Below are 26,369 nucleotides of genomic sequence, written 5' to 3' on the forward strand. Positions count from 1 at the left end.
TACAAATAACACAATCCACTTCCTTTACCTTTCAGGCGCGAGGTTCATTGGTTTGAATGATTCACAAATAAATGTAACGCGATGCACAAATGTGTTTCGTGATTCACAAATGTAACGCAATTCACAAATAAATGACCCCATTACAGTACACTACTACAAACAGGACGCTCACATGACGTACATGACGTGATGCATTTTTAGTCGCATACTGTGACGTTTGAGAACCTAAAACTCAGTCTAACCTAGTGCACACGCAAATACAAAACGTTTTCTGTGATAAAACCTCAGTTTTCTTGTGAATGATAGGCCAAACCGCATGCAAAAATATATGTGTTTTTCCTCCGTGTAAACGGGGCCTTAATGTTATATTTAGGCCCCGTCCCCATATGTCTGCGTTTGCACCTCCCGTCCACACTAATACGGTGTATTCGGACACTGAAAACAGAGCTTTTCGAATATGCTCCCATAGCTGGAGACATTTGAAAACGCCGGGTTTGCGTAGTAGTGGGGACAGGGTTCACGGAGCTTTTCAGATACGATGATGTTCAGTTGCCATTGCACTGGGGGTAGCTTGCGCTCGAGAGGCTATAGCGTCAAGATAAACATGGAAGGTGAAAGGAATATGCTGCTCGGTCTCTGTAATTTATTAATCAGTTTAGTTAGTGTACTTAAGGTACAAGTACTATTATTTAATAGATATGCGTTACTCCTACGCAGAAGGTGAGCGCTGTACTCTGTGTGCCTGAACGATAGGGGGACAAGGCAGAAAAGACGGTTTAAACCAAACAGAGCGGCGATTCTGGGTGAGACCTGGCCGAACAGCTAGCTGGTGGGACAATTTTGGGTAACCCTTCCTTTTACAGTCCATTAAGTACTAGGTATTTACGTAGAAAGTAAAGGGTATGTTTTGTGTTTTATTGGGTATTACGGATTGGTACCAAGGTGGTAAATACCTAGCTAATTCGAAGTATTTACCCATTAACTAAATACTAACGTGCTGGTCATTACTGGGTATGTTTCTGTATTATTGGGTATTACCAATTGGTACCAAGGTGGTAAATACAGAGATGATTTGAAGTATTTACCCATTAACTAATTACTAATGTGCTGGTTATTACTGGGTAATTTTCACTGGTCCTAATTAGGTAAAGACAGAAGACAAAACTTAGTATTTACCTGGAAACTTATAAATATAACTATTTAAATACCGCTGGTAGTAAGTTGGTAACTATGGGAGATATATATGGTAAATTATAATGTGTTATTGGGTAAATACCACTGCTACTAAGTAGGTAAAGACGGCCAAGCTCCAGCAGACTTATGATAAAATACTCTACAATTACCCTGTTACCTAAGATTAATGTCGGTAACAGTCCACGTCTAATGAGAAGTGAGAATATAAGATAGTACCTTCCAATAAAATACCTTTAGATACATTTATCGATGATGGCTTCATTTACTTGGTTGGTATACCTACCTCCGCGGGAAGAGTTTTCCTCTATATCATGGTAAATCTTCTTGGATACTGGGTATGTTCTTGGACTATTTACTCAGTAAGTAATCTGAAACTGGACTGTAAAAGGAAGCCATGTTTGTTTCCATGGTGTTACCAGGTTCTTACCATATTCTTTGTAAGTGAATACCACTTTGTCAATGTTACCCTTAGAATGAACTTGTACTATACGTTCCAATGCGATACCAGGTAAAACATGGCTATGTACTCAGTAAGTAATCTGAAACTGGACTGTAGAAGGAAGCCGTGTTCGTTTCCACGGTGTTACCAGGCTCTTACCATATCATTTTCAACTGTTCATTCTCTTTTCCATGCAATAAACACAAACTTGGATTATATTTCAAAGAAAAACACTTCCCTCTGTAAATTGTAACATTATTGAACAATGAACAAATGCAAAAGGTTAAATCTATACAAACCATATCAAAACTCGAAATTTAATAACTTCATACCATAGAACACGTCAGTATTAGTTTGGCCCCTATGGTTTGTCTTTCTACAGCTCCTGTAACAAAACATAGTCTACAAATATCTAAGATTCTACCTATTTTAAGTAATTTAGAATACAGAATAATCGATTGCAACATTTATCTGAGTGTATCCTGTGTGGTAGCTAAGGATGCTGTGGTCGTGTTGGTTCTTTAGAAGTGGTTGCACATTGGACATCATTTTTTCCTTGCCAGCATCCTCTCCCTCTGGAGCCTTCTTATTAAGCTTTAACCACCTTGAGCCGTCCTCTGAAGTAATATTTTTGTAAATGTCATACTACTAAAACAGATGTTAAATGAGTCTAAGTTGTATTAGCACTCTGGAGCTTCGTTTTCTTAGCGAGAAAAACTGGACGCAGATATCACGCATTGTGAGATTAAAATGGCTAGCAAAGACTTACATGGCTAGTTTTGGCCTCAAACTATGTTCTGGACCAATCATCGTTCTACTGGCAGGTAATGGACAATAATAGACCGATGGTTCATCCAATCACCTGCCAACTAATATATGGAAGTTCCGGGTTTTATTCTGAAAGGTTTCTGTCATCAATGAGTGGTTTCAACAGTTGGTTGGTTTTGTGAGCTAACTCAAGCAGTAGTCTTGCATTACTAGGTAAGTCACAAAATAACACAGCCTAATTAGATCATTTATTTGTCGAGCAAAAGTATAGCAATGAATATGAAATGATTGTATTTTGATCCTGTGCTAATCAATTGTATTTTGATAAGTGAGTTAGGCTATAGCTAATGTTAGCACATTGCTTGACAGCTAGCTCTAGTGCTAGCTAGCACAAGTGGACTTACAACAATATTTATTATGTTGCTGTAGCAGTCGACATTGCCTGGTTGCTCGTCCACGTTGCTAACATGTATATTTTCTTTTTATGATCTGTCTTGTAGTTCACAGTCCAGAGGATGATATCCACCGCTATCGTGTTCGATCATGTTTGACCCTCGGCCGAAAACTAAATGTCGACAAGAGCACATAGCTTTGACTGCCATCTTTGGGGAAATTGTGATTTAACCTTTGTATTTGTTCATGTCATGCCATGGAAACAGTGCTTTAATTTAAAATAATGTTACAATTTACAGAAGGAAGTGTCATGTTTTTCTTAGTAACATAATCCAAGTTTGTGTTTATTGCATGGGAATGAGCAGTTGAAAAGGATATGGTAAGAACCTGGTAACACCATGGAAACGAACATGGCTTCCTTTTACAGTCCAGTTTCAGATTACTTACTGAGTACATAGTCATGTTTTACCTGGTATCACCTTGGAACTTATATTACAAGTTCATACTAAGGGTAACATTGACAAAGTGGTATTTGCTTACAAAGAATATGGTAAGAACCTGGTAATACCATGGAAACAAACACGGCTTCCTTTTACAGTCCAGTTTCAGATTACTTACTGAGTAAATAGTCCAAACATGCGCAAGAACATACCCAATATCCAAGAAGATCTGAAAAAGTATTTTATTCGAAAGTGCTATCTTATATTCTCATTAGACGTGGACTGTTACCGACATAAAGGTAACTACAGGGTATTAGTAGAGTATTTTGTTGGTAATTCTGCTGAAGCTTGGCCGTCTTTACCTACTTGGTAGCAGTGGTATTTACCCAATAACACATTATAATTTACCATATTTATCTCCCGTAGTTACCAACTTACTAACAGCGGTATTTAAGTAAGGGATAATGCCCGACGAGGTGTCCAATATCATCTGATAATGGACGATGCGGAGGCGTGAACAGTCCGACGTGCAGCGGAGTCCATTATCAGATGATATTGGACACCTCGAAGGGCATTATCCCGCTTATACCATGATCACTTGCTGTTACGCTCGTCGTTGTCTAGGGGGCAATATCAAGGCTAAACCAAAGGCTACACTAAGCAGCGGCAGGCCCTGACAGATGGAAAGTGGAAACAGAAGACGGGAACACTCACCCCACTCCAGTAGACTCCCACCCCGGTCTCCAGGACAGCCCAAGCCACCGTTCGGTTCGGCGAACAGCTCGCTCTCGGTTGGTTGGATTGATCAGCGTATATAGATTTAGTCGGTATGTTAAGCACGGCGTGTGCAACGTAATATGGATCCGCAGACGTGGGGAAACAGAACACGGGGGACAACCGGTCGCGTCGATGGTGACACTCTCCAAAACAACTCTCAGGTTCCCCCCTTCTTTCCGCCATCCGGGAGTTTAAAAACAAACTCCTCCCCTTAATTATCTGGGCCCCAATCGGGACACCGTTCCAGTCTCCTCCAATCACCACCATGTGCAAGGCCGCCGTGCCACTAAGGTTACAATTAAAAGTTACTCCTGAGACAGGAATCTGAACCTCCCTCTCACCCTGCCACTAAGCGTGTGCGTAACAGTCCTCCCTCCTTCAAGAGGAAAGGACAACAAAAAATACCATAACACCACTTTTTTACTCTTGTTTACTTTCCACATTTCCACTCCCCTAACCCTAGAGGAGTCCAATAAAATAATTTTCCATATCATAAGTAGCAGTAGTCCTACCACTCTAACCACCCTACCTCTTGAGAGTGAAACCTACTTGTCACCGTCCAGTTAAAAGTCACGTCACGGGAATTTGGGGTCCCTCGGAAACCATGGCGCTTCTCCACCTGAACCACCCCGAGAAAACCGCCAGCACCCCAAAAACACCCCCTAAGAAGAGGCGCAGCTCCGCGTTGGTCACCCGAAACTTCACCTATCACAATCGAGACAGCGCATCCGCCACCACATTGTCCTTACCCGCTACATGCCTTATCACCAGGCTGTAGGGCTGCAGGATTAAACTCCAACGGAACACTCTGGAATTGGTGACTTGAAATTTTGCCAAAAAGGCCAACGGATTATGGTCAGAGTAGACCACCACCGGACTTCCCCCGCTAGACACATACACTTCAAAATGTTGGACTGCCAGGACCAACGCCAACGCTTTCTTTTCAATGGTGGAGTACACCCGCTGATGGCGATTCAACTTTTTCGAAAAGTAGGCCACAGGTTTCTCGACACCCACCTCATCTTCCTGCAAGAGGACAGCGCCCACGCCGACATTACAAGCATTCACGGCCAATACAAACGGACGGCCAAAATCTGGGGCCGTCAACACCGGCTCACAGGACAAAATGGCTTCAACTTGGTCCAAAGCCTGCTGGCACCCGGGGGTCCAAATCCACTTAACATCCTTGCACAACAAGTTAGTAAGAGGAGCAGTGTATAATGGCCAACTTTGCGGCGGTGACAAAAACTTGGAGGCAGTGATTAAAGGTTTTAGAATCAATCCCAGAAGGTTTTATTAATAAAATAATAATTACAGAGGTGTGGTTGGCTGTTCCCCTTAGTCCCCACTGTCTCCACCTGCTCTGCTCTGCCCTTTTATCCGCGCAGCCTCACCCATTCTGACCATTATCCCCCTCCTAAATCAATTAATCTTACGATACTACCGACTTCACTTAACTAAAAATAAACACCTTCCCTAAAATACTACAGACAGGTATATACACCTACCATCCTGCTACACCATATTCTAGCCCGCTAAATAGCTTCCTCCGGGATGCGGGAGAGGAAATCTGCAACCCTGTTTGAAGCACCCGGCCGGTACATTACTGTGAAGCTGTATGGCTGGAGAGACAGGTACCACCTGGTGATACGGGAGTTGGTGTCCCGCATCTTCTCCAACCACTGTAGCGCCCTGTGGTCGGTCTCCAGCTGGAACGGTAGTACCGCAGAGAGTCAAGCGCCCACTTGATCGCCAGGCACTCTAGCTCCACCGCAGAGTACCTCCTTTCTCTCTGTAGCAGCTTCTGGCTGATGAATGCAACCGGCCTCCGGGACCCGTCCACCTCCTGGAGCAGGACTGCCCCGAGCCCCACCCCACCCCGTCCGTCTGGACGATAAAGGGCCTGTTGAAGTCCGGGCTCAACAGGACAGAGTCGCTGCAGACTGCCCCCTTCAGATCCTGGAAGGCGGATTCGCACTGCTCCGTCCACACCACTCTGGTTGGCAACGCAGCCCTGGTGAGATCCGAAAGGGGAGAGGACATCTCGGAGAAGTTAGGCATAAACCTTTTATACCATCCCATTAACCCCAGGAACGATCTCACCTTCTTCTTTGTTGTTGTGCAGGTGTGCAGCTGCGAATGGCTTCCACCTTCTCCACTTGTGGCCGGATGACGCCATTGCCGATCACGTAGCCCAGGTAACTGACTTCTTTCTTTGCCAGCGAACACTTCTCGGGTTGATGGTCAAGCCTGCTTCCCGGATGCGTTTGAAGACCTGTGTGAGGTGATACATGTGATGCTGCCAATTATTGCTGTAGATTACCACATCATCTAGGTACGCCGCGGCAAACTCATGGATGCCCGCCAGAACACCATCCATTAGCTTCTGGAAAGTTGCTGGCGCCCCCTGCAGGCCAAACGGCATTACCCGGAAGTGGTACAGGCCGAAAGGGGTCCGGAAAGCAGTCACCTCTTTTGCGCGCTCCCTCAGGGGCACTTGCCAATAGCCCCGGGAAAGGTCAATTGTGGAGATGTACTTCGCTTCCCCCAACCGTTCCAACAGATCGTCAATCCGGGGCATCGGGTAAGGGTCCACCTTGCTGAGGGCATTGACATGCCGGAAGTCTATGCAGAATCTGATGGTGCCGTCACGCTTCGGCACCAGTACCACTGGGCTGCGCCAGTCACTAGAGGAGGGCTCCACAACTCCCAGTGACAGCATGACATCCAGCTCTTCCCTCAGGGCAGCCACCAATCTCTCTGGCACCCGGTAGCTCTTCCACTGGGGGGATGTGTCTGGCCGCAGGATGATGTCGTGCTCCACTGCCGTTGCCCGCCCAGGCTTTTCCTGGAACACATTGGGATCTAACAGCTCCTTCACCTGGTGCCGCTTACCTTTCTCCAGGTGGGAAAGGTCCACGGTCTGTGAGGTGGTCCCAACAGGGAGGAACTGCTCCTCCGGCTCCTCTACTTCGATCACAGCTCGGACGAACAACTGCGTCTCCATCTGTTCTCTGGAATGGAATTCTTTCAACAAGTTAATGTGAAAAGTCTGTTTCTTCTTACCCCGCTCTGGCATAGAGACCTCATAGGTGACGTCTCCCACTTTCTTGGTGATCTCATAGGGGCCGTGCCACTTGGCAAGGAGTTTGCGGTCATCAGTGGGCAGTAACAGCAGCACCCTTTGGCCTGGCACAAAAGTTATTTCCCTGGCTTTTCTGTCATACCATGTTTTCTGCTTTTTCTGCGCCATCTCCATGTTCTGATGCGCCAGAGCGGACATTTCTTCCAGCCTGTTCCTCATCTGGATGACGTACAGTGCCACATTCTGCTTCTCGTCTTTGGGCCCCTCCCAGAGCTCCTTCAGTAGGTCCAATGGACCTCTCACTTTCCGACCATAAAGAAGCTCAAAGGGCGAGAAGCCCGTCGAGGCCTGTGGAACCTCCCTGTATGCAAACAGGAGGTATGGCAGCCACTCATCCCAATCCTTTCCCGTCTGTGAGACAAAGCGGCGGAGCATGGTTTTGAGGGTACGGTTAAACCGTTCCACTAGCCCGTCTGTTTGGGGGTGATACGGCGTGGTCTTAATGCCTTTAATGCCTAAGAGACTGTACACTTGTCTCAGAAGTAGGGACAGAAAATTAGTGCCCTGATCTGTCACTATCTCCCTCGGCACCCCCACCCGTGAGAATAGCTGTACTAAGCAATTGGCTACCTGCCTTGCCTTGATGTTCCTAAGGGGAAATGCTTCAGGGTATCTTGTGGCATAGTCACACACTACTAAGATGTATTGGTATCCCCCCTTACTTCTTTCTAATGGGCCGACTATATCCATCCCAATACGTGCAATGGGTGTATCGATGATCGGAAGAGGATGAAGATGTGCCCGTGGGGCTGCTCTGCCTGATGTTAACTGACACTCAGAACATGTACGTACAAACTCTGTTACATCCGTGTACATATTGGGCCAACTAAACCGGCTACCAACTCTGGCAAGGGCTAGTGTCATAACTTTCTGCCTCATGGGGCCTGGCACCACCAATGTCTCAATCCCTCCTTTCACTTGATACAGCATCAGATTCTTCCGTATGTATCCCTCTTTCTCCAAGAGACTACCCGTTCTGGCTGAGCCCCGCTGGCTGGTGCTTGGGCCCATGATGCCTAGTCGGGCAGACTGGAACACTCCCGCCCATCTAGCTGCCTCCTCTGCAGTTCTGGGGTCGTGGTTCCGGATCCAGATAGCCATGTCTGTGCCCAGCATATCCATATATTGTTTCAGAATGATAATTTCTGTAATTTCCTGTACAGAGTGCTTCTCTGGCCTTACCCACTTTATAAAGAAGTCTTTCAAGCGCACATACAGTTCTTTGGGAGTCTCATCCGGCAGGTCTCAGGGCTTATGTTAAATTTCTTTAGGATGGCCTCCTTCACCAATGCATAGTCCCCTGTTTCCACCATCTCCATAGAAACAAATGCACTGCGGGCCTTCCCAGTCAGCAGTGGTATCAGCCGTATGGCCCATGTTGACTCTGGCCATCTGCACGTCACTGCCACCCTCTCAAATGTGGCCAGAAAAGGTTCAATGTCGTCGTCCTTGGACAGTGGGTGAAGCTTAGGTTCCTTAACGAATTCTCTGGGATCTTCCGTTGTTGCAGGCGACTGGGGTGTCCTGGGCCTTGGCTCCTCATTGCCCTGACGGATGTCTCCCACCTGGCCCTGAAGTTGTTGAAATTGGTGACTAATTGTCTTCCATCGCTGGTCCTGGGACTGCACCACGTTCTCCCATCTTTGATCTCGTTGCTCTTGCACCTGTAGTAATGTCCTCATAAGCCCGGCCAGTTCTGCCACTGCCCCTTCTGCTGACTTTGTAGATGCTGAGGCCTCATCTCCATCTGCTGGCTTTGAGGTGGTGTCCCCCTCCTCCCCTGACTGGCGATAGGCCTCGGCCCCCTTGGCTGGTTTGGGTTTAGGCGGCATCTTGAACACTGCCCCCTGTTAAGGCGCTCCAGTTTCTTCTGACACCAATTTTAGGATGGCCAACTTTGCAGCGGAGACAAAAACTTGGAGGCAGTGATTCAGGTTTTAGAATCAATCCCAGAAGGTTTTATTAATAAAATAATAATTACAGAGGTGTGGTCGGCTGTTCCCCTTAGTCCCCACTGCCTCCACCTGCTCTGCTCTGCCCTTTTATCCGCGCAGCCTTACCCATTCTGACCATTATCCCCCTCCTAAATCAATTAATCTTACGATACCACCGACTCCACTTAACTAAAAATAAACACCTTCCCTAAAATACTACAGACATGTATATACACCTACCATCCTGCTACACCATATTCTAGCCCGCTAAATAGCTCCCCAACGCTCACCTTATACAAACACCCCTGTCCTTCCACCACCCAAGTCTTACGTTCCATGCGCTCCCGTTTTAAAACGACCCCTCTGACTTTCCGTCGGGTCTTCCCCTCGTCCGGACACAGGATATCACCGTTCGCCATGCTGTGCATGAACGGCTTCCCCGCGACGGTACGTCTCTTGCTAGCGGTAACGGGCAGCCGCACCATTACAAGCAGTAACGGCTGCAAAGTTCGGCACAAAGCGCCGATAAAACCCATACATTCCCAACACCCTCATCAACTGCCACCGGGTGGTAGGCGTGGGTAGCTACCTAATCGCCCGCACCTTTGCGCCGCGGGGCAACACCGTGCCACGCCCCACCTGGTGTCCAAGGTAGGTTACCTGACCCTTACCAAACTCACACTTTGGTAAATGTATCACCAACTGTGCTGTCTCTAACCGAGTAAACAGAGGAGGTGCTCAAGGTGACTCTGCCAGCTCTCACTATACACCACCACGTCATCAATGTACGTCACCACATTATCCAACCCCTGGGTAACTGAATTCATCAGCCGCTGGAAAGTTGCCAGAGCATTCTTCATCCCAAAAGGTAAGATGTGGCACCGGTACAAGGCATTATGGGTAACAAAAGCAGAGATGTCTCGAGCCCTCTCTGTTAATGGCACTTGCCAATAACCCTTTAACAGGTCCAGTTTCGACACATACTGAGCTTGACCAATCCGGTCAATGCAATCCTCAATACGAGCAATGGGATACGCGTCGGTCTTGCTGACAGTATTCACTTTGTGGTAGTCAGTACAAAACCGCAAGGTACCATCACTCTTAGGAATTAACACCACTGGTGAACTCCATCCCCCGGACCCTGGTTCTATGGCCCCAATCTCCAGCATGCTATCAATCTCCTCCTGTATTTTCTCCCTCTTAAATGGAGGCACGCGGTAGGGGTGCTGTTTAATGGGGGTCACTCCCTCGGTATCCACATCGTGTTCTGCTGGAATGGTTAACCCAGGGCGATCTGTGAACACTGACTGGCTTCGGGGCAGAACGCATCTCCACCTCTGTCTGAGGGGCCACCACCACACAGCCCACCCCTGCCAGCTCACGCTCCACATATAACTTTAGGAGATTGATGTGGCTCAGTCTTTCTCCGCCGCTCGGGCGTACTGATAAGGTAGTCACACTGCCCCACCTTGCGTACCACCGTGTAGGGGCCACTAAAACGAGTCCCAAACTTCTCCCTGCCCACCGGCGTAAGCATGAGGACCTTGTCCCCAGGAGCAAAAACGCGTGGCACGGCTTTCCGGTCAAACTGGCGCTTCATTTGCTCCTTGGCGCTCGTTAGATTCTGGGCTGCCACCTCCCATGCAGTGCCCAACCGATCGCGAAAAGTGGCCACATACTGCAACACATCTCCCTGGGTGTGTGGCTCCAAGAGCCGCTCCCGCATGATGCACAGCGGACTCCGGACCTCGTGCCCATAGACCAGCTCAAAAGGGCTAAATCCAGTGGACTCGTTCACCGCGTCCCGTATTGCAAATAAGAGGAAAGTCATGGCCACATCCCAGTCCTTGGGGCAATCCACACAAAAGGTGCGCACCATAGACTTTAAGGTCTGATGACACCTCTCAAGAGCCCCCTGTGACTCCGTTGATAAGCAGAGGACAGTACCTGTGTGATCCCAAGCTCACACATAACCTTCTGGAACACCCCAGATGTAAAATTGGTCCCTCTATCTGACTGAACCTCTTTTGGCAGACCCACACGTGAAAAGAACTGCAGCAGTGTCTCAATAATTGTCCGCGCCCGGATGTTACGCAAGGGCACCGCTTCTGGAAACCGTGTCGCAACATCCATGATGGTCAACAAATACTCATGCCCCTTCTTGGTTCGGGGCAGTGGGCCAACACAATCTATGATCACCCGTAGAAAAGGAGACCCCACTTCTGGCGTAGGTTGCAACGGAGCGGAAGGGATATTATGGCCAGCCTTCCCTGCAACTTGGCAGGCATGGCAGGACCGGCAAAATTGATGCATCTCCCGCCTAACCGTAGGCCAGTAAAAATACTTCAACACCCGGGCCAAAGTCTTCTTAACCCCCAGGTGACCGGCAAAGGGGGTTTCATGCGCCAAATGCAGCACCTCTCGCCTTAGACCGGCAGGCACCACAATTTCGGAGTAGATCCACCAGTCCTCATCAGCGGGGCGGTCAGCTGGCCGCCACTTCCGCATGAAAATCTCCTGATCTACAAACTCCCCAACCGCCATCTCTTTACTCTCCTTTGCGGTCACTGCTCTCTTCCACAAGGGAGCCAGCGAGGGATCCTGACGTTGTTCTCCAATCAAGGACTCCCGGGAATAAACGGTTGCATCCCGCACTGGAGCCAGGGGAATTTCAGGGTTGTCCCTCATTAAACCCTGGGGCTCACCCACAGCCTGAGCAAACACTGTGCCCGCCAAATTAACCAGTTCCTCCTCCCCAGCAGAGGACGACCCCCCCGGGTCAGGGCGCGAGTTTTACCACACACGCCGTGAACACGTCAGGATGTGCTTGTACCACTGCCTGCGTTTCTGGGACCTCCAGGGGAGTAGAAACAACAACGGGTGTCACGCATACCTGGGAACCTTCCAGATCATTTCCTAATAAAAGGCTAATGCCCTGAACCGGCAGCGTGAGCACCACACCCACAGTCACTTCCCCAGTCACTAAGTTGGATTTCAAAGATACCCGGTGCAGTAGCACACGGTCATACTGCCCCCCTAGACCCTTAATCAAGGCAGACCGGGTGGAAACAGCACCCGATAGCTCCAACACCCCCTCAAGTAGGAGAGATTGAGCCGCACCAGTATCCCTCAGAATGGTGATCGGCCTTTCCTCTCCCCCTGGGTTTATGGACAGAGTCCCCATAGAGGCGAACGGCTTGTAGCTGGACGGGAGGGACAAGGGTACCTCCCTGGGGCCCCCATAGCTTAGCCCATCGGGGCTTTGGGTCAGGGCGGCCACCAATGCCACCACCTTGGCCCGGCTCTCCCACTGACCACGCTGGGGACACTGGGACTGCACATGACCTGGTCGCCGACACCCGTGGAAGATAATCTCCCGGTCCCTCTTAAGGAGCGGGCAGCGGGGCTTTATATGGCCTGGTTCCTTGCAGTGGTGACACACTACGGTGAAACGAGACCTTCCCTCTTTCTCCACCCCAGACTGCTGGGAAAACCTCCCAGCTGGGCTGCCTTTTCCTCCAGCCTCCTTACCCCCTTCCCTGCTCAGCAGGTCCCCCGGCATGGCGTCCCGAACCCGTGGGCCCACCATGGATGATGTCATAGGCATCAGCGGCTTGAGCAGCCTCCTGGAGCGTAGTCACCTTCTGCTCACTGAGGTACATTTCCACCGCCCTGGGGACACAGTTCTTGAACTGCTCCAGCAGAATCAGCTCTTTTAGGTGCTCAAAATTATACGTTTCAGTGGCCTTTAGCCAGCGATCACATGCTACCCCTAATTTTCTGGACAGGTCTAGGTGGGATTCCCACTCCTTCCATCTCACGGAGCAGAACTGCTGCCGGTAGGCCTCTGGAACACCACCATAGGCAGTCAGAACAGCCTTCTTCAAAGCCTCATATTCCAACCCCTGACGAGGATCCAAGGCTGCAAAAGCCACCTGTGCCTTACCCTTCAGCACACTCTGCACCAGCAGAGGCCATTTAGCTTCGGGCCAGTCACATTCCCGGGCCACAACCTCAAAAGCCTCAAAAAAGGTATCCATGTCCTCCTCCGAGAACAGTGGCATTAAAGGCAGGGCGGAGCGGACATCAAACCGGGGCTCAAACGGGCCACCCCCCCCTGGTGGCCTTTACTCACCCCAACTCCAACTGGACCAAGAGCTCCCTAGATTCCCGCTCTTCCCTTTCTGCACGAAGGCCCCTGTCCCGCTCCTCCTCCGCCCACAACTCTTCCAACTCCAGCGAGGTAGTAAGGAGTTTAACCAGAGCGGGTTTCAGGGTACATTCCGGCACCTCTACCTCTTGCTCTGCCGCCAACTGCAGCAGGTGAGCTCTTGAAAGCTGTCGGAGCTCTCGGCGGGAGGGCAATGTCATCCTCCCCCCTAGCTAATTTTCCTGCCCATCATTTGACATGGCAGCGGTAATCATGGACACAAAACTGAGAGAAAACTCCCCAACCGGCAAAGAGACCTGCACCACCGAACAAGCTTCTCCCAAAACAGTAGCCAGACAGCACCAACCAATTCCCAGCCACAGACCGTCAACCCCAAAACTGGCTAGCTTAGCTACCACCTCAAATTCGACACGCACAGTCCACAACCTGCCGTCACAAATACCAAACTCGATCACTAACAATTGTTTAACCTGACTACCCAACCTCACGATCTAGTTTCGCAACAAGCACGACAAAATAAACGGAGCTCCACACTGCGGTACTAGTCTGGTCTAAAGTCAAAAAAACGATCCCTGCTAGCTAATATAATTAAACCAACATCTTCCTATTCCGATCCCGGACGAGCTCCCCAATTGTTACGCTCGTCGTTGTCTAGGGGGCAATATCAAGGCTAAACCAAAGGCTACACTAAGCAGCGGCAGGCCCTGACAGGTGGAAAGTGGAAACAGAAGACGGGAACACTCACCCCACTCCAGTAGACTCCCACCCCGGTCTCCAGGACAGCCCAAGCCGCCGTTCGGTTCGGCGGACAGCTCGCTCTCGGTTGATTGGATTGATCAGCGTATATAGATTTAGTCGGTATGTTAAGCACGGCGTGTGCAACGTAATATGGATCCGCAGACGTGGGGAAACAGAAAACACGAGGGACAACCGGTTGCGTCGATGGTGACACTCTCCAAAACAACTCTCAGGTTCCCCCCTTCTTTCCGCCATCCGGGAGTTTAAAAACAAACTCCTCCCCTTAATTATCTGGGCCCCAATCGGGACACCGTTCCAGTCTCCTCCAATCACCACCATGTGCAAGGCCGCCGTGCCACTAAGGTTACAATTAAAAGTTACTCCTGAGACAGGAATCTGAACCTCCCTCTCACCCTGCCACTAAGCGTGTGCGTAACAGTCCTCCCTCCTTCAAGAGGAAAGGACAACAAAAAATACCATAACACCACTTTTTTACTCTTGTTTACTTTCCACATTTCCACTCCCCTAACCCTAGAGGAGTCCAATAAAATAATTTTCCATATCATAAGTAGCAGTAGTCCTACCACTCTAACCACCCTACCTCTTGAGAGTGAAACCTACTTGTCACCGTCCAGTTAAAAGTCACGTCACGGGAATTTGGGGTCCCTCGGAAACCATGGCGCTTCTCCACCTGAACCACCCCGAGAAAACCGCCAGCACCCCAAAAACACCCCCTAAGAAGAGGCGCAGCTCCGCGTTGGTCACCCGAAACTTCACCTATCACAATCGAGACAGCGCATCCGCCACCACATTGTCCTTACCCGCTACATGCCTTATCACCAGGCTGTAGGGCTGCAGGATTAAACTCCAACGGAACACTCTGGAATTGGTGACTTGAAATTTTGCCAAAAAGGCCAACGGATTATGGTCAGAGTAGACCACCACCGGACTTCCCCCGCTAGACACATACACTTCAAAATGTTGGACTGCCAGGACCAACGCCAACGCTTTCTTTTCAATGGTGGAGTACACCCGCTGATGGCGATTCAACTTTTTCGAAAAGTAGGCCACAGGTTTCTCGACACCCACCTCATCTTCCTGCAAGAGGACAGCGCCCACGCCGACATTACAAGCATTCACGGCCAATACAAACGGACGGCCAAAATCTGGGGCCGTCAACACCGGCTCACAGGACAAAATGGCTTCAACTTGGTCCAAAGCCTGCTGGCACCCGGGGGTCCAAATCCACTTAACATCCTTGCACAACAAGTTAGTAAGAGGAGCAGTGTATAATGGCCAACTTTGCGGCGGTGACAAAAACTTGGAGGCAGTGATTAAAGGTTTTAGAATCAATCCCAGAAGGTTTTATTAATAAAATAATAATTACAGAGGTGTGGTTGGCTGTTCCCCTTAGTCCCCACTGTCTCCACCTGCTCTGCTCTGCCCTTTTATCCGCGCAGCCTCACCCATTCTGACCATTATCCCCCTCCTAAATCAATTAATCTTACGATACTACCGACTTCACTTAACTAAAAATAAACACCTTCCCTAAAATACTACAGACAGGTATATACACCTACCATCCTGCTACACCATATTCTAGCCCGCTAAATAGCTTCCTCCGGGATGCGGGAGAGGAAATCTGCAACCCTGTTTGAAGCACCCGGCCGGTACATTACTGTGAAGCTGTATGGCTGGAGAGACAGGTACCACCTGGTGATACGGGAGTTGGTGTCCCGCATCTTCTCCAACCACTGTAGCGCCCTGTGGTCGGTCTCCAGCTGGAACGGTAGTACCGCAGAGAGTCAAGCGCCCACTTGATCGCCAGGCACTCTAGCTCCACCGCAGAGTACCTCCTTTCTCTCTGTAGCAGCTTCTGGCTGATGAATGCAACCGGCCTCCGGGACCCGTCCACCTCCTGGAGCAGGACTGCCCCGAGCCCCACCCCACCCCGTCCGTCTGGACGATAAAGGGCCTGTTGAAGTCCGGGCTCAACAGGACAGAGTCGCTGCAGACTGCCCCCTTCAGATCCTGGAAGGCGGATTCGCACTGCTCCGTCCACACCACTCTGGTTGGCAACGCAGCCCTGGTGAGATCCGAAAGGGGAGAGGACATCTCGGAGAAGTTAGGCATAAACCTTTTATACCATCCCATTAACCCCAGGAACGATCTCACCTTCTTCTTTGTTGTTGTGCAGGTGTGCAGCTGCGAATGGCTTCCACCTTCTCCACTTGTGGCCGGATGACGCCATTGCCGATCACGTAGCCCAGGTAACTGACTTCTTTCTTTGCCAGCGAACACTTCTCGGGTTGATGGTCAAGCCTGCTTCCCGGATGCGTTTGAAGACCTGTGTGAGGTGATACATGTGATGCTGCCAATTATTGCTGTAGATTACCACATCATCTAGGTACGCCGCGGCAAACTCATGGATGCCCGCCAGAACACCATCCATTAGCTTCTGGAAAGTTGCTGGCGCCCCCTGCAGGCCAAACGGCATTACCCGGAAGTGGTACAGGCCGAAAGGGGTCCGGAAAGCAGTCACCTCTTTTGCGCGCTCCCTCAGGGGCACTTGCCAATAGCCCCGGGAAAGGTCAATTGTGGAGATGTACTTCGCTTCCCCCAACCGTTCCAACAGATCGTCAATCCGGGGCATCGGGTAAGGGTCCACCTTGCTGAGGGCATTGACATGCCGGAAGTCTATGCAGAATCTGATGGTGCCGTCACGCTTCGGCACCAGTACCACTGGGCTGCGCCAGTCACTAGAGGAGGGCTCCACAACTCCCAGTGACAGCATGACATCCAGCTCTTCCCTCAGGGCAGCCACCAATCTCTCTGGCACCCGGTAGCTCTTCCACTGGGGGGATGTGTCTGGCCGCAGGATGATGTCGTGCTCCACTGCCGTTGCCCGCCCAGGCTTTTCCTGGAACACATTGGGATCTAACAGCTCCTTCACCTGGTGCCGCTTACCTTTCTCCAGGTGGGAAAGGTCCACGGTCTGTGAGGTGGTCCCAACAGGGAGGAACTGCTCCTCCGGCTCCTCTACTTCGATCACAGCTCGGACGAACAACTGCGTCTCCATCTGTTCTCTGGAATGGAATTCTTTCAACAAGTTAATGTGAAAAGTCTGTTTCTTCTTACCCCGCTCTGGCATAGAGACCTCATAGGTGACGTCTCCCACTTTCTTGGTGATCTCATAGGGGCCGTGCCACTTGGCAAGGAGTTTGCGGTCATCAGTGGGCAGTAACAGCAGCACCCTTTGGCCTGGCACAAAAGTTATTTCCCTGGCTTTTCTGTCATACCATGTTTTCTGCTTTTTCTGCGCCATCTCCATGTTCTGATGCGCCAGAGCGGACATTTCTTCCAGCCTGTTCCTCATCTGGATGACGTACAGTGCCACATTCTGCTTCTCGTCTTTGGGCCCCTCCCAGAGCTCCTTCAGTAGGTCCAATGGACCTCTCACTTTCCGACCATAAAGAAGCTCAAAGGGCGAGAAGCCCGTCGAGGCCTGTGGAACCTCCCTGTATGCAAACAGGAGGTATGGCAGCCACTCATCCCAATCCTTTCCCGTCTGTGAGACAAAGCGGCGGAGCATGGTTTTGAGGGTACGGTTAAACCGTTCCACTAGCCCGTCTGTTTGGGGGTGATACGGCGTGGTCTTAATGCCTTTAATGCCTAAGAGACTGTACACTTGTCTCAGAAGTAGGGACAGAAAATTAGTGCCCTGATCTGTCACTATCTCCCTCGGCACCCCCACCCGTGAGAATAGCTGTACTAAGCAATTGGCTACCTGCCTTGCCTTGATGTTCCTAAGGGGAAATGCTTCAGGGTATCTTGTGGCATAGTCACACACTACTAAGATGTATTGGTATCCCCCCTTACTTCTTTCTAATGGGCCGACTATATCCATCCCAATACGTGCAATGGGTGTATCGATGATCGGAAGAGGATGAAGATGTGCCCGTGGGGCTGCTCTGCCTGATGTTAACTGACACTCAGAACATGTACGTACAAACTCTGTTACATCCGTGTACATATTGGGCCAACTAAACCGGCTACCAACTCTGGCAAGGGCTAGTGTCATAACTTTCTGCCTCATGGGGCCTGGCACCACCAATGTCTCAATCCCTCCTTTCACTTGATACAGCATCAGATTCTTCCGTATGTATCCCTCTTTCTCCAAGAGACTACCCGTTCTGGCTGAGCCCCGCTGGCTGGTGCTTGGGCCCATGATGCCTAGTCGGGCAGACTGGAACACTCCCGCCCATCTAGCTGCCTCCTCTGCAGTTCTGGGGTCGTGGTTCCGGATCCAGATAGCCATGTCTGTGCCCAGCATATCCATATATTGTTTCAGAATGATAATTTCTGTAATTTCCTGTACAGAGTGCTTCTCTGGCCTTACCCACTTTATAAAGAAGTCTTTCAAGCGCACATACAGTTCTTTGGGAGTCTCATCCGGCAGGTCTCAGGGCTTATGTTAAATTTCTTTAGGATGGCCTCCTTCACCAATGCATAGTCCCCTGTTTCCACCATCTCCATAGAAACAAATGCACTGCGGGCCTTCCCAGTCAGCAGTGGTATCAGCCGTATGGCCCATGTTGACTCTGGCCATCTGCACGTCACTGCCACCCTCTCAAATGTGGCCAGAAAAGGTTCAATGTCGTCGTCCTTGGACAGTGGGTGAAGCTTAGGTTCCTTAACGAATTCTCTGGGATCTTCCGTTGTTGCAGGCGACTGGGGTGTCCTGGGCCTTGGCTCCTCATTGCCCTGACGGATGTCTCCCACCTGGCCCTGAAGTTGTTGAAATTGGTGACTAATTGTCTTCCATCGCTGGTCCTGGGACTGCACCACGTTCTCCCATCTTTGATCTCGTTGCTCTTGCACCTGTAGTAATGTCCTCATAAGCCCGGCCAGTTCTGCCACTGCCCCTTCTGCTGACTTTGTAGATGCTGAGGCCTCATCTCCATCTGCTGGCTTTGAGGTGGTGTCCCCCTCCTCCCCTGACTGGCGATAGGCCTCGGCCCCCTTGGCTGGTTTGGGTTTAGGCGGCATCTTGAACACTGCCCCCTGTTAAGGCGCTCCAGTTTCTTCTGACACCAATTTTAGGATGGCCAACTTTGCAGCGGAGACAAAAACTTGGAGGCAGTGATTCAGGTTTTAGAATCAATCCCAGAAGGTTTTATTAATAAAATAATAATTACAGAGGTGTGGTCGGCTGTTCCCCTTAGTCCCCACTGCCTCCACCTGCTCTGCTCTGCCCTTTTATCCGCGCAGCCTTACCCATTCTGACCATTATCCCCCTCCTAAATCAATTAATCTTACGATACCACCGACTCCACTTAACTAAAAATAAACACCTTCCCTAAAATACTACAGACATGTATATACACCTACCATCCTGCTACACCATATTCTAGCCCGCTAAATAGCTCCCCAACGCTCACCTTATACAAACACCCCTGTCCTTCCACCACCCAAGTCTTACGTTCCATGCGCTCCCGTTTTAAAACGACCCCTCTGACTTTCCGTCGGGTCTTCCCCTCGTCCGGACACAGGATATCACCGTTCGCCATGCTGTGCATGAACGGCTTCCCCGCGACGGTACGTCTCTTGCTAGCGGTAACGGGCAGCCGCACCATTACAAGCAGTAACGGCTGCAAAGTTCGGCACAAAGCGCCGATAAAACCCATACATTCCCAACACCCTCATCAACTGCCACCGGGTGGTAGGCGTGGGTAGCTACCTAATCGCCCGCACCTTTGCGCCGCGGGGCAACACCGTGCCACGCCCCACCTGGTGTCCAAGGTAGGTTACCTGACCCTTACCAAACTCACACTTTGGTAAATGTATCACCAACTGTGCTGTCTCTAACCGAGTAAACAGAGGAGGTGCTCAAGGTGACTCTGCCAGCTCTCACTATACACCACCACGTCATCAATGTACGTCACCACATTATCCAACCCCTGGGTAACTGAATTCATCAGCCGCTGGAAAGTTGCCAGAGCATTCTTCATCCCAAAAGGTAAGATGTGGCACCGGTACAAGGCATTATGGGTAACAAAAGCAGAGATGTCTCGAGCCCTCTCTGTTAATGGCACTTGCCAATAACCCTTTAACAGGTCCAGTTTCGACACATACTGAGCTTGACCAATCCGGTCAATGCAATCCTCAATACGAGCAATGGGATACGCGTCGGTCTTGCTGACAGTATTCACTTTGTGGTAGTCAGTACAAAACCGCAAGGTACCATCACTCTTAGGAATTAACACCACTGGTGAACTCCATCCCCCGGACCCTGGTTCTATGGCCCCAATCTCCAGCATGCTATCAATCTCCTCCTGTATTTTCTCCCTCTTAAATGGAGGCACGCGGTAGGGGTGCTGTTTAATGGGGGTCACTCCCTCGGTATCCACATCGTGTTCTGCTGGAATGGTTAACCCAGGGCGATCTGTGAACACTGACTGGCTTCGGGGCAGAACGCATCTCCACCTCTGTCTGAGGGGCCACCACCACACAGCCCACCCCTGCCAGCTCACGCTCCACATATAACTTTAGGAGATTGATGTGGCTCAGTCTTTCTCCGCCGCTCGGGCGTACTGATAAGGTAGTCACACTGCCCCACCTTGCGTACCACCGTGTAGGGGCCACTAAAACGAGTCCCAAACTTCTCCCTGCCCACCGGCGTAAGCATGAGGACCTTGTCCCCAGGAGCAAAAACGCGTGGCACGGCTTTCCGGTCAAACTGGCGCTTCATTTGCTCCTTGGCGCTCGTTAGATTCTGGGCTGCCACCTCCCATGCAGTGCCCAACCGATCGCGAAAAGTGGCCACATACTGCAACACATCTCCCTGGGTGTGTGGCTCCAAGAGCCGCTCCCGCATGATGCACAGCGGACTCCGGACCTCGTGCCCATAGACCAGCTCAAAAGGGCTAAATCCAGTGGACTCGTTCACCGCGTCCCGTATTGCAAATAAGAGGAAAGTCATGGCCACATCCCAGTCCTTGGGGCAATCCACACAAAAGGTGCGCACCATAGACTTTAAGGTCTGATGACACCTCTCAAGAGCCCCCTGTGACTCCGTTGATAAGCAGAGGACAGTACCTGTGTGATCCCAAGCTCACACATAACCTTCTGGAACACCCCAGATGTAAAATTGGTCCCTCTATCTGACTGAACCTCTTTTGGCAGACCCACACGTGAAAAGAACTGCAGCAGTGTCTCAATAATTGTCCGCGCCCGGATGTTACGCAAGGGCACCGCTTCTGGAAACCGTGTCGCAACATCCATGATGGTCAACAAATACTCATGCCCCTTCTTGGTTCGGGGCAGTGGGCCAACACAATCTATGATCACCCGTAGAAAAGGAGACCCCACTTCTGGCGTAGGTTGCAACGGAGCGGAAGGGATATTATGGCCAGCCTTCCCTGCAACTTGGCAGGCATGGCAGGACCGGCAAAATTGATGCATCTCCCGCCTAACCGTAGGCCAGTAAAAATACTTCAACACCCGGGCCAAAGTCTTCTTAACCCCCAGGTGACCGGCAAAGGGGGTTTCATGCGCCAAATGCAGCACCTCTCGCCTTAGACCGGCAGGCACCACAATTTCGGAGTAGATCCACCAGTCCTCATCAGCGGGGCGGTCAGCTGGCCGCCACTTCCGCATGAAAATCTCCTGATCTACAAACTCCCCAACCGCCATCTCTTTACTCTCCTTTGCGGTCACTGCTCTCTTCCACAAGGGAGCCAGCGAGGGATCCTGACGTTGTTCTCCAATCAAGGACTCCCGGGAATAAACGGTTGCATCCCGCACTGGAGCCAGGGGAATTTCAGGGTTGTCCCTCATTAAACCCTGGGGCTCACCCACAGCCTGAGCAAACACTGTGCCCGCCAAATTAACCAGTTCCTCCTCCCCAGCAGAGGACGACCCCCCCGGGTCAGGGCGCGAGTTTTACCACACACGCCGTGAACACGTCAGGATGTGCTTGTACCACTGCCTGCGTTTCTGGGACCTCCAGGGGAGTAGAAACAACAACGGGTGTCACGCATACCTGGGAACCTTCCAGATCATTTCCTAATAAAAGGCTAATGCCCTGAACCGGCAGCGTGAGCACCACACCCACAGTCACTTCCCCAGTCACTAAGTTGGATTTCAAAGATACCCGGTGCAGTAGCACACGGTCATACTGCCCCCCTAGACCCTTAATCAAGGCAGACCGGGTGGAAACAGCACCCGATAGCTCCAACACCCCCTCAAGTAGGAGAGATTGAGCCGCACCAGTATCCCTCAGAATGGTGATCGGCCTTTCCTCTCCCCCTGGGTTTATGGACAGAGTCCCCATAGAGGCGAACGGCTTGTAGCTGGACGGGAGGGACAAGGGTACCTCCCTGGGGCCCCCATAGCTTAGCCCATCGGGGCTTTGGGTCAGGGCGGCCACCAATGCCACCACCTTGGCCCGGCTCTCCCACTGACCACGCTGGGGACACTGGGACTGCACATGACCTGGTCGCCGACACCCGTGGAAGATAATCTCCCGGTCCCTCTTAAGGAGCGGGCAGCGGGGCTTTATATGGCCTGGTTCCTTGCAGTGGTGACACACTACGGTGAAACGAGACCTTCCCTCTTTCTCCACCCCAGACTGCTGGGAAAACCTCCCAGCTGGGCTGCCTTTTCCTCCAGCCTCCTTACCCCCTTCCCTGCTCAGCAGGTCCCCCGGCATGGCGTCCCGAACCCGTGGGCCCACCATGGATGATGTCATAGGCATCAGCGGCTTGAGCAGCCTCCTGGAGCGTAGTCACCTTCTGCTCACTGAGGTACATTTCCACCGCCCTGGGGACACAGTTCTTGAACTGCTCCAGCAGAATCAGCTCTTTTAGGTGCTCAAAATTATACGTTTCAGTGGCCTTTAGCCAGCGATCACATGCTACCCCTAATTTTCTGGACAGGTCTAGGTGGGATTCCCACTCCTTCCATCTCACGGAGCAGAACTGCTGCCGGTAGGCCTCTGGAACACCACCATAGGCAGTCAGAACAGCCTTCTTCAAAGCCTCATATTCCAACCCCTGACGAGGATCCAAGGCTGCAAAAGCCACCTGTGCCTTACCCTTCAGCACACTCTGCACCAGCAGAGGCCATTTAGCTTCGGGCCAGTCACATTCCCGGGCCACAACCTCAAAAGCCTCAAAAAAGGTATCCATGTCCTCCTCCGAGAACAGTGGCATTAAAGGCAGGGCGGAGCGGACATCAAACCGGGGCTCAAACGGGCCACCCCCCCCTGGTGGCCTTTACTCACCCCAACTCCAACTGGACCAAGAGCTCCCTAGATTCCCGCTCTTCCCTTTCTGCACGAAGGCCCCTGTCCCGCTCCTCCTCCGCCCACAACTCTTCCAACTCCAGCGAGGTAGTAAGGAGTTTAACCAGAGCGGGTTTCAGGGTACATTCCGGCACCTCTACCTCTTGCTCTGCCGCCAACTGCAGCAGGTGAGCTCTTGAAAGCTGTCGGAGCTCTCGGCGGGAGGGCAATGTCATCCTCCCCCCTAGCTAATTTTCCTGCCCATCATTTGACATGGCAGCGGTAATCATGGACACAAAACTGAGAGAAAACTCCCCAACCGGCAAAGAGACCTGCACCACCGAACAAGCTTCTCCCAAAACAGTAGCCAGACAGCACCAACCAATTCCCAGCCACAGACCGTCAACCCCAAAACTGGCTAGCTTAGCTACCACCTCAAATTCGACACGCACAGTCCACAACCTGCCGTCACAAATACCAAACTCGATCACTAACAATTGTTTAACCTGACTACCCAACCTCACGATCTAGTTTCGCAACAAGCACGACAAAATAAACGGAGCTCCACACTGCGGTACTAGTCTGGTCTAAAGTCAAAAAAACGATCCCTGCTAGCTAATATAATTAAACCAACATCTTCCTATTCCGATCCCGGACGAGCTCCCCAATTGTTACGCTCGTCGTTGTCTAGGGGGCAATATCAAGGCTAAACCAAAGGCTACACTAAGCAGCGGCAGGCCCTGACAGGTGGAAAGTGGAAACAGAAGACGGGAACACTCACCCCACTCCAGTAGACTCCCACCCCGGTCTCCAGGACAGCCCAAGCCGCCGTTCGGTTCGGCGGACAGCTCGCTCTCGGTTGATTGGATTGATCAGCGTATATAGATTTAGTCGGTATGTTAAGCACGGCGTGTGCAACGTAATATGGATCCGCAGACGTGGGGAAACAGAAAACACGAGGGACAACCGGTTGCGTCGATGGTGACACTCTCCAAAACAACTCTCAGGTTCCCCCCTTCTTTCCGCCATCTGGGAGTAAACAAAAAAAACAATAAACTCCTCCCCTTAATTACCCGGGCCCCAATCGGGACACCGTTCCAGTCTCCTCCAATCACCACCATGTGCAAGGCCGCCGTGCCACTAAGGTTACAATTAAAAGTTACTCCTGAGACAGGAATCTAAACCTCCCTCTCACCCTGCCACTAGGCGTGTGCGTAACACTTGCCAACGATTTTTTTATACAAACATTAATTTATGTTTTAAGGCGTTTTGCAATAGAAATCTAACGTTTTTCAACGTAACCAGCCATGTCACTGTCCCAAAATCAATATCAAGATGTTCACGAACAATATCGGCCATATACTAGGCTACAGTATTATGGAAGCAAATCGTGACCAAAATTCAAATGAAAATGCATTTCCAGAAATGCATTTTCATTTTAAGAATGTGGCTGCATTATTTGACTCATAAATCAAATTAGTATTCAATCATCCTATTTGCATTTTCATTTTCTTCTTTAAGACTGCTCATTCTTTCCCTTAATTAAAATGAAAACGAAAAAGACATTTGAAATTTAATTTTCAAAATATGCCCCAGCAAATAGATACCAAAATTCAATTTGAAATGTAAAATTTGAAAATGAAAATGCATTTCCAGAAATGCATTTTCATTTTAAGAACGTGGCTGCAAAATCGTGACCACAATTCAAATTCAAATGCATTACCAGAATTGCATTTTCATTTTCAAGAACGTGGCTGCAAAATCGTGACCACAATTCAAATTCAAATGCATTTCCAGAAATGCATTTTCATTTTAAGAACGTGGCTGCAAAATCGTGACCACAATTCAAATTCAAATGTATTTCCAGAAATGCATTTTCATTTTAAGAATGTGGCTGCATTATTTGACTCATAAATCAAATTAGTACTGATTAGTCCTGAGCGGACATTGCATTTTCATTTTCATGTTCTGCCCGCAAAGAACTGCCCATAATTCGAAAACGAAAATGCATTCTGAGCGGCGCAGTAGAGTGACGTCAGTAGCCGCTCTTCTTCAGCTCCCTGCTGACCGAGCTACCCATCTTGTTCGGTAGGGGGCGGTGTGCACATACGCATTGCATTACATGACAAATGTGCCGGGAAATTGATTGAATTGCCGGGTCTTTAGAGGACGCATCACAGATCATGGCGCTCCCTCAAATTGTGCAGACACTGATAGAATTAGCTGAGCTGGTAGAAACTAATAATATATCTGAGTCTGATGCCCGTGACCGAGTAGAACAAGTCACAGAGAGCTTGGCTGCATACTCTGCCGTCACAGACGTACACATTAATGAGGTTGCCATAGTAAACCTCTCTTCAGTCCTGGAACGGCTGGATGCTGTGGAGCCTCAAATGGGACGGGGACGACCAACCATCCACATCCCGTTTGAGTCCATCGAAAACTATTTATTAAATGGTCTACTTTTTCCTGTGAAAGCAAGCTGTTTCACCTTTGGCCTGGTTCAGACAAAATCTGAATTTCCGCAATCTGAATTTGAATTTCCGCAATCTGAATTTCAAGAATCTGAATTCCTGCAATCTGAATTTTAGAATGTTTTATTTTTGGATCAAAATAATTCAGTTGTATTAAATTTGGCATACAAATAATTCAGATATTATATATTCAACAGCAATATATTTCAGTTTTATGAAATTCGAGACACAAATATTTCTGATCTTTCATATTCAAATTCAGATACTTTTGTCAGCTTTCTAGCTCCGTAAATCCGTTGCTTTGCATCCTCCGACGGATGGTCTGGTGGCCGACAACAGCTCCGCTATGTCCTTTATTTTTAAACCATTTAATAAATAGTTTTCGATGGACTCGAACGGGATGTGGATGGTTGGTCGTCCCCGTCCCATTTGAGGCTCCACAGCATCCAGCCGTTCCAGGACTGAAGAGAGGTTTACTATGGCAACCTCATTAATGTGTACGTCTGTGACGGCAGAGTATGCAGCCAAGCTCTCTGTGACTTGTTCTACTCGGTCACGGGCATCAGACTCAGATATATTATTAGTTTCTACCAGCTCAGCTAATTCTATC

At 50.1% G+C, this 26,369-nt stretch overlaps 1 protein-coding gene across 7 annotated transcripts in view; it reads right to left on the reverse strand.

Annotated features, from left to right (window-relative positions):
* cpxm2 (carboxypeptidase X (M14 family), member 2) overlaps positions 1-26,369 on the reverse strand; it is a 158,296-nt gene that overhangs the window by 35,183 nt on the left and 96,744 nt on the right. The window contains exons 13-15 of one of the 7 annotated variants that reach the window (XR_006956925.1): positions 24,067-24,314; positions 16,175-16,346; positions 15,341-16,085 (exon numbers count right to left, since the gene is read on the reverse strand). The exons of 3 other annotated variants lie outside the window; for them this stretch is intronic. Coding sequence is in view for 3 of the 4 variants with exons in the window: in XM_047032009.1 (XP_046887965.1) it covers positions 16,257-16,346; positions 16,542-18,338 (1,887 nt within the window). In the remaining variant the exon portion in view is untranslated. Of the gene's footprint in view, positions 1-15,340; positions 16,347-16,541; positions 18,339-24,066; positions 24,315-26,369 lie in introns of those variants that run through there. 3 more of the 7 variants (XM_047032005.1, XM_047032009.1, XM_047032007.1) reach the window with 3 other exon arrangements.

This window comes from Hypomesus transpacificus, chromosome 13, assembly GCF_021917145.1.
Source record: "Hypomesus transpacificus isolate Combined female chromosome 13, fHypTra1, whole genome shotgun sequence".
Classification (NCBI taxonomy): Eukaryota; Metazoa; Chordata; class Actinopteri; order Osmeriformes; family Osmeridae; genus Hypomesus; species Hypomesus transpacificus.